Source organism: Protobothrops mucrosquamatus, unplaced genomic scaffold, assembly GCF_001527695.2.
Source record: "Protobothrops mucrosquamatus isolate PMUCROS unplaced genomic scaffold, P.Mucros_1.0 scaffold2342, whole genome shotgun sequence".
In the NCBI taxonomy this organism is placed as follows: Eukaryota; Metazoa; Chordata; class Lepidosauria; order Squamata; family Viperidae; genus Protobothrops; species Protobothrops mucrosquamatus.
Genome location: NW_015388423.1, coordinates 75,274 through 88,588, shown reverse-complemented (window position 1 = coordinate 88,588; position 13,315 = coordinate 75,274). Strand labels below are relative to the sequence as shown.

General features: G+C 43.2%; 1 protein-coding gene across 1 annotated transcript in view; it reads right to left on the bottom strand.

Moving 5' to 3' along the window:
• Positions 1–279: 279 nt before the first annotated feature.
• The window catches only part of LOC107295444 (hephaestin-like), an 87,411-nt gene continuing 74,375 nt past the window's right edge, over positions 280–13,315 (bottom strand). Inside the window, exons 12-17 of the mRNA XM_015824757.1 lie at positions 10,477–10,583; positions 9,103–9,328; positions 3,676–3,815; positions 3,240–3,402; positions 1,515–1,553; positions 280–844 (exon numbers count right to left, since the gene is read on the bottom strand). Of these exons, the coding sequence (XP_015680243.1) occupies positions 555–844; positions 1,515–1,553; positions 3,240–3,402; positions 3,676–3,815; positions 9,103–9,328; positions 10,477–10,583 (965 nt within the window). The 3' untranslated portion in view covers positions 280–554. The remainder of the gene's footprint in view (positions 845–1,514; positions 1,554–3,239; positions 3,403–3,675; positions 3,816–9,102; positions 9,329–10,476; positions 10,584–13,315) is intronic.

Genomic DNA, 13,315 nt, shown 5'->3' with positions numbered 1-13,315 from the left:
AGATAGACAGAAATGAAATATAAATGGGTTCTGACAGGAATGCTTGTTGCCCTGCCCTCTTGAAGAACCATCTCTGTGCCTGTTGCTTCTCCCCAGCCAGGTGTTATGTTCAACATGTAGAAACTAATTGGCTAATCTCACAGAATGGTGACTTGCCCCAAGAATGAAGGAATGCAGGAGATTCAGGTCTCAAGTTGTAACATCAGATAGGGATGATGGAAACTGTTGACCAGAGGGATTCCAAGTTCTTGACTGAGTCTGAATTTATTTATTTATTTATCAAATTTATTGACCGCCCATTTTACCTGAGGTACCGTAATTCTGGGTGGCTTTACTTGAGGTTCTGTCCTATTCTTCAGTGAATAAGGGTATAAGGATCTGGGAATCCATCTGAGTCCTGGGATACTTGAAACCCTAAAATGTAGAGTTTTTAGCAGAATGACTTACTAGTAACATTGCTTATTGAATTTTCATAGAATGATTGCTGTATCCTATTCTGAGCCATTTTCACTACTGCCTGGCTTAAAAGCTTCCAGGAGTTCTTCTACTGTTCTCTAAAGGTCACGCTTCTGACTATGCATCAGTTTGAAGCTTTCATCCAATATAGATCGCTTGTTGAGTCTCAATTTCTTTTGTCTCTTGAGGTGAATGATCACACCAAGAAGAACACTGGCAGTGATGAAGAGCACAACCCCAGCAATAGCAAGTGTAATAATTGCTGCTTCTAAATGTCTATGGTTTAGCCTTGAGCCAAACAAAATGATGTCATGGGAGATTTTTTCTTCAGAAGCTTCCACGTGTTCTTCTCCAGAAGGACCCCCAATTACCTCATCAGAAGTTTCTGCTGGAAAAAGAACAAATTATGGAAAAGCCAAACTATGAACAAAGAGGAGTTAAATAACTTAAGCCATTGAAAACTGGAAAACAACAGCGATAATCGTATAATAGCTGACTGAAATAAATAAAAAACATGGCTAAATGTGAAATCATTTAGAATTTGGAATTGAACTAAGTTGGCCAAACAGAATCTCTTCCAGCTGTGTCATTCTTGAGCTTAAGCCTGAATTCATATATTACACTAGTCCCTGGTTTTCCTGAAAATGCCAAGCCAAAACCAAGAACTGAACTGTCTTGTTCATATAGGATTCAAGTACAGCATGGTTGAGCATGATGTTTAATTGTGCTTCAGCTAAAATGCCATAGCTAAGACCCAGCAGTTTCACCTAAACCACAGCCTGAAATAAAAAAACCATGGGTAAGAGGCAATCCTGCTAGCATAAGTTGTGATGAATAAGGGTGCACCAGTTAATATTGAAAGAGAATTTCCAGAAGACAGAGGAAAATCGCTGGAGAATGAGTAAAGTTGGACTTTCAGGATGATTCCAGAAGGTGACTATTTGGGACCACAGGAAAAGAACAATGGGAGAGAAAAGATTTCAAATTTTGAATATCTCTATCAATCATGATATCTGAAAGAGATATCTGAAAAGAAGTATGAAAAGAAAACACGGTACCTGTAATTCTGAATACATGGTATTTGCAATGCTCTGCATCTGAAAAGAAATAAATTGCAGAATCAGGACTGTTTTGTGTAGCTGAGCACAAAAGGAATTGAGGATCACAAAGCAGCTCAAGAGATCTGTGCATGGAACCCAGCTTTTACAAAGAGAAGTGAATCTGGATCTACTTTTTCATTAAGCATCACATTCAGCCCTTGAACTGCGGCAAACAAACATTTATGCCCATCCCCAGAACTCTTTTGTGCTGCTGAATTAGCGATTGAGACTGAAGTTTTGAATGGTTCTGACTGAATTGAATACTGGAATGGATCTGGACTGCACTTAGAGCTGCACTTAGAACAGAATAGAGCTGGAAGGGACCTTGGAGATCTTCTAGTCCAAACTCAAGCACGAGAACCTATACCATTTCAGACAAGTGACTGTCTAGTCTCTTCTTAAAAATCTCCAGTGATGGATCACCCACTATTTCGGAAGGCAAGCTATTCCATTGGTTAATTGTCCTCACTGATAGGAAGTTTCTCCTTAATTCCAGGTTGCTTCTTTCTTTGATCATTTTTCAACCATTGTTTCTTGTCCTGCCTTCTGGTGCTTTGGAGAATAGTTTGACCTGCTGTTCATTGTGGCAGCCCCTCAAATACTGGAATACTGCTCTCATGTCACCCCTATTTCTTATTTTCTTTAGACTAGCCAAACCCAAGTCCTGCAGCTGTTCTTCATATGTTTTAGTCTCCATCTTAGTTGCTCTTCTCTGAATTTTTCCAAGGTCTCAACATCTTTTTTGTAGTATAGTAACCAAAATTGGTTGCAATGGTCTTACTAGGGTTTTATAAAGTGGTACTAATACTTGGCATGATCTTGATTCTATGCCTCTGTTTATACAATCCAGGATTGTATTAGCTTTTTTGGCTGCTGCTGCATACTGCTGGCTCATATTCAAGTGATCGTCCACTAAGACTCCAAAGTCCCTCTCAGTCACAGTTACTGTTTTTGAGCCAGGTCCCACCTAAATCTGTATTTATACCTTTGATTTTTCCTGCCTAAATGTAAAACTTTGCTCTTCTCCAACATTTTTTGTTCAAGTTTGTCAAGATCTTTTTGGATCCTGAGCTTGTCTTCTGGGGTGTTGGCTATTCTTGCCAGTTTAGTGTCATCTGAAAATTTGATGAGTTCCCCTTCTATTCCCTCATCTAAGTCATTTATGAAGATATTGAAGAGTACTGGGCCTAAGACGAAGCTTTGTGGTACCCCACTGCTTATTTCTCTCCATGTGGCTGTAGTACCATTGAGGACTACATGTTGAATACGGTTTGTCAGCCAGCTACAAATCCATCTGGTGGTGATGTTGTGTATTCCGCCTCTTTCTAGCTTACCAAGAAGTAGGTTGTGGTCTACTTTGTCAAATGAATACTGAAATCTAAGTATACTACATCAACATACAGAAGTCCAGACACAGATTCCCAATTATCTGCATTCTTCTCTGTTCACAGTTCACAGCTAAGCAAGCACATCTGCTACATCATTAGCTTTTCTGGTCCTTCCAGCTGCTGTTCTCTACTGATCCATCACTTATCCTGAAACTTTCCTAGTTCTGGAATTTCATCCTTGCTTTCCAAGGAGGTCAGATATGCCTTGGAGCCACTGAATGATTTTGATGGGCACAGTCCCCAAAACAGATTAAGCCCATGACCTTTCTTCTTACACCACAAGCTTTCTTCTTACCTTGGTGGGGTAGGATTGTGAAAAGGGCCTCCATGCCAGCATGGATATGGTCAGCCACATGGCAGTGAAGAAGCCAGGTGCCAGGATTGCCAACCTGCATCTCTACCATTTCAAAGGTCCCAGGGAAGAGATCCACCACATCGGCCCGGTAACTCTTGCCATTCTGACACACAAAATGGAAGGATAATGAGTGAAAATCTAGAACAGGGGTGATGGCCAGAGGGTAATGTTTAGCCATTACCAATTCCATGGCCAGAAATCCAGGCATTTTATAAGTTTGCTCAACTTAGTTTGCTTGGTGAGATGTGGGAAGAGGAAAGAAATCAACCTGCCAACTTGGGACACAAAAATTAACTGCAAGACAGACTCTTTCCCTAGATTTATTTTATAAGTGGGGTGGGAGGAAGCCTCTGCATCAGTTTGGGGAGAGTCTTACCCGGTAAATGAATGTCTCTGCATGGAAGTGAACGGTGTGCACGTCAATCTCCTGGCCCATTCCCAGCAGATACCAGTTCACCCAGTCTCCTTCACACATCTCCAATCCGGGCAAGTTTGCATATACTTTACCATTGATTGCTAAGGAAAGAAGAAATCTCTGCTTAATAATGGCAGAGCATTTGTCTCGTGAAGAATCAAAGAACCGCTCCCCCTTCCAAAATGAGCCTCAGCCTCAGTGCCTTTGTCTCTGAAAAACTGTCAGCAATTATTCTGCCTGCCTGTGACTCGATCACAACCACCACAAACAATGTGGTTAGCTACAATCTTCATCCCAAGGAGGACTTTGAACTGCACTTCACTTTGCTGAAACTTGCTCTACTTTTGGAGTTTTGGCTTCTTCTCGCATGTCTTCTGTCAAATCTTGCCTAATGAAGAATTTAAAGGCTATCATAAATTATATAGGCCAAAAGGTCGATACAAATAATCCTCAACTTACGACCAGTTGCTTAGCAACCATTCAAAGTTACAATGGACCCCCCCAAAAGTACTGATGATTTGGTTCTGAAGTTTTAATGACTGCCCCCCCCCACAATCACATGATGCCCATTTTGGGCCCTTGGCAAATGGCCTATGTTTACTGCCATTTGCAGCATCCTGTGGTCACATGACCACGATTTACAATATTTTTGGCAAAACCCAGGTTCACTTAATTACTGCCCGCCAAAAAGCCCTCCTACAATTCCGTTGGTCACACTTTACTACTGTCACAAGTTACAACTTCAATTGGTATTATGGTTGTATATGGTTACAACCATTATGGTTGTAAATCAAGGCCTGCATATAATTGCTTTGTAGAGGTAAGCAAATCATCTTAATCAGAAAAGAGCTGGAAGGAACGGACTGTGAGACTCACAGAAATTGGAACAAATCTGTGAGAAGGACAGAAGCAATTATTAGGTAACTGTCAACTGAAACTTATGAAGAATGATTGGACAAATTAAGTACCGTGTTTCCCCGAAAATAAGACCCTGTCTTATATTATTTTTGCCTCCAAAAGAGGCATTAGGTCTTATATTTTTCGTGACACCTGCCTCGTCTCACGGTGGCGGCACCAACAGGCCCATCCAGCAGCCTGTGTGGCTGCTGGCCCACTTCTGCTGTGGCCGCTTGCGGTAGGAGGCTGCGTGGCACATCACGCCGCTGCCGCCACAACGAGGCAAGGCAAGTGGGGGAGGGGGTGGAGCTGCCTCATGGGCCCCACACATGCTTACTTACTTACTTCAGCCCCTGCCCGCCAGGCCATTCCTTGATCGGCGACCTTTCATTCCCCTCCCGAGCCAGACTGCCATGCTACGGTGGATGGGATGGGTGGGGTAGACCCGGTCCTCCTCTGCCATTTCGGAGCCAGGTGGGAATGACGGCGAACGGCTCTGCTGTCGCTGTTGGAGAGGCTTTCTTTAAGCTTCGCCCCGCAGATCACTTGCCCAGGCGCAGCTGCCGTCTCTTTGTCATCTGCCAACTCTTCCAGCCGCCTGCCCTTTGTTGCCTGTCTCATGGAGAACAGAGAATGCAGCGGCTCTGTGCAGGGATGCAGAGCAGAGAACAGCCCTTGCTTGCTTCCTGCATTGCCCCATGCCTCCCTTCTCCTTTCTCCCTTCTGGAAACAGCAGCCTGTTTCCTGCCACTTCTCCTCCCAGTGCAGCTCCTCCCTCTTCCTGAAAGCATTTCTTTGCTAACCTGCTTTCCAGCTCTGGCACGAAATCTTTTTTGTTTTTCACGAGAAGTTAGAAAGTCTGACTGAACTTTTTTAGTCCCACAAACTCCATTTACCTGCAGCTGCATTTTCTGTTCTCCACGAGACAGGCGACAAAGGACTGGCAGAGACAGGCGACTGGGAGAGTTGGCGGAGGACAAAGAGACGGCGGCTGCACCTGGGCAGGTGAGCTGCAGGGCGAAGGTTAAAGAAAGCCCCTCCTGCGGTACACAGCAGCAGTGGAGCCATTCGCCGTCACTCCTCCCTGGCTCCAAAACGGTGGAGAGGGACCGGGCCTACCCTGCCCTCCCATCCACTGTATCATGGCAGTCCGGCTCGGGAGAGGAGTGAAAGTTCGCCGACCAAGGAATGGCCTGGCCGGGGGGGGGGGCTGAAGTACCGGTAAGCAGGTGGGAGTGGGTGGGGGCACGTGAGGCAGCTCCACCCCCTCCCCCACTTGCCTTGCCTCATTGTGGTGGCAGCGGCGCGATGTGCCGCACGGCCTCCTGCCCCATTGCAACAGCGAGGTGGGATGGAGTGGGCAGGGGTGGGATGGAGTCCTAACTAGGGCTTATTTTTGGGTAGGGCTTATATTAGCCCCCCCAAAAAATCAGGGTAGGTCTTAGTTTAGGGGAGGGGCTTATTTTTGGGGTAACATGGTATGTTTACCCTGAGAAAAGCCAACTGAGAGAAGAAGTGGTACAACTTTCCAAAAACTTGAAAACAGATCACAGATGCTAAAAGCTTCAATCAGAATAGTTGGTGTATCTATTCATCAAACTGAAGCTAGGTAGTGAGGAAGAGGTCGATGAGGTCCATGATTTTGGACGTTTCAATACATAAAACAATCAACAACTTCTTCAAAGGAATAAAATTCACAAGGAAAGAAGAAAATAACAGGCTATCCTTTCTGGATATTGTTATCAGCAGAGGAAATAATAGCAAATCAGAAACACAACTCTATCACTAACACTAACCAAGTGCTCCATTACCAAAGTTACAACTCAACTTCCCAGAATAGAAGCTGTATAAGAACATTATTCAGATGAATACAAACACACTACAACAACCCAGAACACCAGGAAAAGAAAACAGATGTTTTATACAACATCTTCCAACCAAATGGAAAACTACACAATTTTATCAAAATGTGCCTGACCAGTCAACCCACCATAGCACAACCAAGCTATGGAAAGGATAACACTACCAAACATAAAAAATATCTTAGAAATAACCAACAGACTATTACAACCACACATCACTGTAGCACAGAAACCAACTGAACTCCTCCAAAACATCTTAAATAAACCAAAACACTCATTAGCCCCCACCCTCAAAAGCCCAGGAGTCATCTATAACAGACACTGTAAAAAATGTAACAGCTACCACCATGTAGGACAAACTGGCAGAAGACTAGCAAAGTGCATCCATGAACAACTGGTAAACTGGTTACCATCTGGTAAACTCACAAGATTCATTTTTCTCACCATGTCCATGTATACATAACCCAAACTAGACTGTTGTTTCTCTGTGTCATATAATATGCATACTTCTGTATTTATTTGTTTATTTTGGTCATATTTATGTAGTGTATATCGGAGGTGGTGATCCTTTAAGAACTCTATGCAACGAATTTTCATTTTAATGTATGCTGATTAGTGTACATTCAAAGTGACAATAGAGTTATTATTATTCTATTCTATTATTCTAACTAGCAGTATCAAGGCTGAATCGCTAAGATGCCTGCTAACTTCTATCACTATTCAACATGCAATAGAAACAGAGAGTAGGGGTAGAAAGCGTAGGGAGGAAATGGGATTCTAAGAAGCCGTTTACGGACTATGAGAGCCTGCAAGAATGTTAAGGTCACTAACACAGGTGTCTGATGGAGAAGTGGACCGTTCCCATAACAAACCAAAAATCTATAATTGGACAACATGAACACACGGAGGGTTGGGGTTAAAGGAAGCTATTGTTTAACTAGGCAGATTTTCGCATGGGAAAACCAGAGCTGGTTTTGCTTCTTTAGTTCCGAGATGTGTATTCAATAAAGCTTATCTTTTATGGCCTTCAAAGCCTTGAAGATTTCTTTTTCTGGGTTTGCCAGTTGGACAGTTGACGAGCGGTTCAGAACATACAATGGAAATTCCTTGCAAGACATTTCATAATGCATGGACAGACTACCATAGTTTCAACATGAAAACTGTGAAATCCAAAATGCTAGGAAATTCATGGAAGCTTGGCATCCAGATAAAACCATTAATAGATACATGCAAGATTGGCAACCTGCATCTCTACCACCTTGAAGGTAGATGGTTTATGTGGATAAACATTTACACACCAGGTTAAAAGAGACAATAAAAAAACTAAGAAGGAAACAAAATAATAATAATAATAATAATAATAATAATAATAATAATAATAATAATAATAATAATAATAATAATAATAATAATAATAATAAAGTTGGAAGGGACCTTGGAGGTCATCTAGCCTAACCCCCTGCTCTGGCAGGAAACCCTATACCATTTCGGACAAATGGCTGTCCAATCTCTTCTTAAAGACTTCCAGTGTTGGAGCACTCACCGCTTCTGGAGGCAGGTTGTTCCACTGATTAATTGTTCTAACTGTCAGGAAGTTTCTCCTTAGTTCTAGGTTGCTTCTCTCCTTGATTAGTTTCCATCCGTTGCTTCTTGTCTTGCCTTCAGGTGCTTTGGAGAATAGCTTGACTCCCTCTTCTTTGGGGCAGTCCCTGAGATACTGGAACGCTGCTATCATGTCACCCCTCGTCCTTCTCTTCATTAAACTAGACATACCCAATTCCAGCAACCGTTCTTTGTATGTTTTAGCCTCCAGTCCCCTAAGCAAGAAAAAGTTGCTCTTCTCTGTACTCTTTCTAGAGTCTCAACATCTTTTTTACATCGTGGTGACCAAAATTGGATGCAGTATTCCAAGTGTGGCCTTACTAAGGCATTGTAAAGTGGTATTAATACTTCACGTGATCTTGATTCTATCCCTCTGTTAATGCAGCCTAACACTGTGTTAGCTTTTTTGGCAGCTGCAGCACACTGCTGGCTCACATTTAAGTGATTGTCCACTAGGACTCCAAGATCCTTCTCACAGTTGCTATTATTGAGCAAGGTACCCCCTATTATACCTGTGCATTTAGTTTTTGTTGCCTAAATGCAGAACCTTACTTTTTCACCATTGAATTTCATTTTGTTGGATAATGCCCAGAACATATCCTATCTAATAACCAACTCCAGATAAATGATCAAGCAGAAAACAATACCATAATCAGGAAACTACCAAGGGGAAAATCACACCTCCCCACCAACATAGGCAGAACAGAGAACAAACCCCACACTCACTCGCACTGATGAGGTTAACGAAACATCTGCAAGCTCAGGGAGCAATAAGGACTCCACAGTTCAACCCTGAACTACAGATATTCTTCTATTGAAAATGAATTTTCTATGACAAAACCTCTATACAATGAGCTCTTCCTAGGGAAATTAAAGTTGTATGCATATTGGCACTCCAGAAATGCACGTGGAGCAGTCAGTTTTGTTTTAGAAATTTCTTGTTTTTCAGTAAGAAAGGCAATTTTCTTTTTGCAATGTGCAAAGACATCATTGGCGCTAATGCAAAAAGCACAAGAGATCTACAAACCATGCATTTTGTTGCTTTCCATAAATTCTTCGTCCTGCTGGTGGGAATGGTTCCAATCACCTTGGATATAAGTCTTGACATTTTCCTCAAGGTACCAAGACTGATTTTCATCAAAAACCAAAAAGAGGAGGGCGAATTCCTTGCTAACGCCTTTCCTTCTCCCATTGGAATCTAGTGTCCCTTTACGACAAACTTTCAGGGGGCCAATGAGGCCGCTGTACAAATCCTGCCAGAAAAGGAGAGAGCAAAACTCTTTGCAAACATTTGCTAGAACTCCACATACTTTTCATTAACATACAAGCACAGAGCACAGCCAGCTGCATCAGTCAAGACCTTAAAGACAAGAACAAAGGAATAGTAAAACTCAGTACCATTCTATTCAGCTGGTTTCGCCTCAGCCAATGTCAAAGTGGTTCTCAGCCGGCAACCAGTTATAACGGACTTTCCCAGTCTAACCACTTGCAACATGGATGTGAAGTTCTGCCCGCCTTCTGGGGCCACATTTTGGGTGCTTGGCAACTGGCCAGCATTTACAGCCACCTGTATTGTCCCACGGTCACCTGACCACAATTTGCAACATTTTTCCAGAATCCATCGTTTATTTCAGGTTTCCAACAAGAAACACCCATTAATGATGATGGTTTTGTTTAATAACCACAGCATTCATTTAATGACCACGGTGTTTACAACCACTATGTTTGCTTAATGACTGCTGCAAAAAAGATTGTAAAATTGGGTATGGTCACATAGTGACCTGCTTAACAATTGGCATGATTTATGACTGCAATTCTGGGCTCAATTATGGTTATGAGCCAAAAACGACCTACAGAGTAGGATTGCTGTTGTAAAAGCTGCAGGCAACAGTAGGACACAACATGACAGAACCGGGGTTAAGACTAGTGCGGAAGGAAAGATGCAGGTCAGACTTCTTTGAAAGGAGAAGCTGCTCCTTCATCTTCTGTGCTGGAAGAACAAAGGGCAGAAGAGAAAAGCCGAGGTAGGAAGACTGCTTTGAGGAGGCTGATGCATGTTCACGTCTCTTTTGTTTTATTACTTATTTTTGTGAACAGCTTCTAGCATACAGATTTGTTTGTGAGGGATATATCACCAAACACACATACATACACAAACACCACTTCCTCCAGGAGCTCAAGATGGCATGCATGAGACTCCCTCTGCCATTTTCCCTACAACCACCAGCCCGTGAGGTAGTCTTGGCTGAGGGAGAATGACAGTCTCAAAGTCACCCAGGCAGCTGCTATGGTTGGGGCTTCAGCCATTCCTAATCTCCACCTTGACCACTGACACTTCCTTGGGCAGCTCCCTCCCATCCTGGGAGAGGACATCAACAACGAGGAATGGAAGAACGCACACCTTGACACGATCAACTGTGGAATAGTAGATCCAACTCAAACAGGCAGAATCGTTTGGTCCTGGACCAGATCTTTCAGGAACATTCCATTGATAGGTTACAATTTCTCCTGGGAGAGAGAGATTTCAACACTTTTGTTAGGAATTTTAGCTACAGGGGATTGTGCATCTGAAAATTAAGGCCTTCAGATATAAAGCCCTCCTCATGAACACCAAGCTACAAAAGAGAGCACACGTGATGAGAAAAGCAACATATTTATCAGCAGACCTAAGTTAGTACAGGGCATCAGCTAAAATCTAGGACCACTTTTTCCCATTGTTGATTCAACAATACCTTTATTTGGAACGATAGTTTCCATATGTTCTTCTTTGATCTGTACTAATTTTCACAAGCCAAATAGAATAGAATTGTTTATTGGACATACAAGAAATTTGTCTCCAGTGTACATACAAGTGTACATACAAACAACAGGTGATAAATCATGATCATAATCATCATAAAAATATATTCATCATAAATCATAAGATGCAACACTTAGTGATAATGATAGAATGCTAGATAAGCAAACAACATACATCATACTAGGATACTAAATAAAACAATATATATCATAAGATACAAGCCAGAAAGTTATAGTCATAAGAAGATAAGGAGATAAATAGGAAAGATGAGAAGAATAATAGTAATATAGCTTTACTACGTAGTTTGACAGTGTTGAGGGAATTAGTTGTTTAGCAGAGTGATGGCATGGGAGAAAAAAACTGTCCTTGTGTCTGGTTGTTATGGTGTGCAATGCCATATAGGGTCGTCTTGAGGGAAGAAGTTGAAATAACTTCTGTAGATAGATATCTTCACAGCCCTCTTTTTTGCTTGTGCAGTATACAGGACTTCAATGGAAGGCAGGCTGGTAGCAATTATTTTTTCTGCAGTTCTAACTACCCGGTGATGGTTGCAGTGCCAAATCAGACAGTTACAGACGTGCAAATGACAGACTCAATAATTCCCTTGTAGAACCGTATAAGCAGCTCTTTGGGCAGTCTGAGCTTTCTGAGTTGGCACAGGAAGAACATTCTTTGTTGTGCTTTTTTTGATGACATTTTTGATGTTAGGTCTTCATTTTAAGTCTTGAGATATTATAGAACCTAGAACAGTGGTGGCGAACCTATGGCACGCGTGCCAGAGGCGGTACTCGGAGCCCTCTCTGTGGGCACGCGTGCCGTCGCCCCAGCCATGTCTCCCCCACAGCCCCCTCCTCACCAGCAGTCCCCCTGGAGGAGAGTCGCTCCCGGGCGTGGCCCACACGGAGCAGCACAGCCAAGGACATAGCCGGGCAGCAGGGACAAGACTCCGCCCTCGTGCCCCATAGCGTGCAGATGATGCTGCAGGATGTGGGCGGAGGGCGTGGCTGCCATGGCACTGCAGGGCTGCCTGGGCGATCTGTGGTGGACCATAGAGGCGGTGCGTGGCCCTGCGGGCAGGCGGGGCAGGGGGTGGGCAGGGGTGGAGCAGGCAGGGCGGGAGGCGGAGCAGGGGCCAGTTTTGGGGCACTCGGTCTCTAAAAGGTTCGCCTTCACTGACCTAGAAACTTGAAGGTCATACTGCATTGTTTAGTATTATAGAATAGGAGGTTTTTCCTAAAATCTACTATCATTTCTACGGTTTTGAGTGTGTTCAAGTTTAAGATTGTTCCAGCCGTACCACAACGCTAGTTGTTCAATCTATATTCGTCATGGTCTGAAATGAGACCAATCACTGTTGTATCATCTGCAAACTTCAGTACTTTAACAGAGGGATCCTTTGAGATGCAGTTGTTGTTATAGACAGAGAAGTGGAGAAAGCACACAGCCGGGGGGGGGGCTGTGCTAATTGTACAGGTATCTGATGTGATTTTGCCTAGCTTTACCTGCTGCTTCCTATATATTTAGAAAGCTTACATCCACTTACAAATGGATAGCTGAATTAATTTAGTTAGAAGAATATCTGGAATGATGGTATTGAATGCCAAGCTGAAGTCTACAACAAGGATCCTTGCATAGGTCCTTGGAGCTTCAAGATGTTGCAGGATTAAGATTATTAACTTAAATGCTTCCACCAGCACACTTCTACCTAACTGACTGGTTAAGAATATGTAAGGACCCGCTTCAAAACCTCATCCCTAGAAAGCAGGACTCTTGGAACAAATCGATTCCAAAAGGAACTTTTATTCGGAGAACCTGATTGCAGGCATGGAAGACAAGATCTGAGGGGTTCCTGCTCAGATCAATAGGTTAAAAGAGCATCAAGCAGGCTTCCGGTGGTGACAGCTGGCATCGCATGGTGGCTTTTTTAGCCGCCTGTCCGGGAGCGCGTCAAAGCCTGAAGAGACAGCGTTTGCCAGCTGTCTCTCGGCTAGGAACCTTGTCCCTCGGGCAAAGAGGGGGAGGTGAGTGAGTCCGGATAGGGTTAGAGCTTCCTTTCGCCCTGGTTCTGTCTTAATCCGGGGTGAAAGATGCTAGCTCGCCCGGAGTCTGGACACTCTCCGCGCCCCGAGATGCCTTCGCTCCTTGTTTGTGGAGCGAAGCCAGATGCAGCTCCCACCTCTGCGATCGAAGGTATTTGATTTAAAATTATAAGCAGACAGAACTGAACAGGAGGCTGGAATGGTAATGGATTTATTGGGACTTTAACTTTGAAAATTATCAACATCTTCTTTATTTACTGAGGATTTAAAGTGAGAGAAAATGGCTGCGGATCTGCCGTTTCTCTGGATTACTTTCACTTTTCACTTTTACTCTCGTCTGGCTATCAACAGGATAAAGATACATTGTTGCTTCTCCGGTTCTGGAAAGTTTTAAACACAAT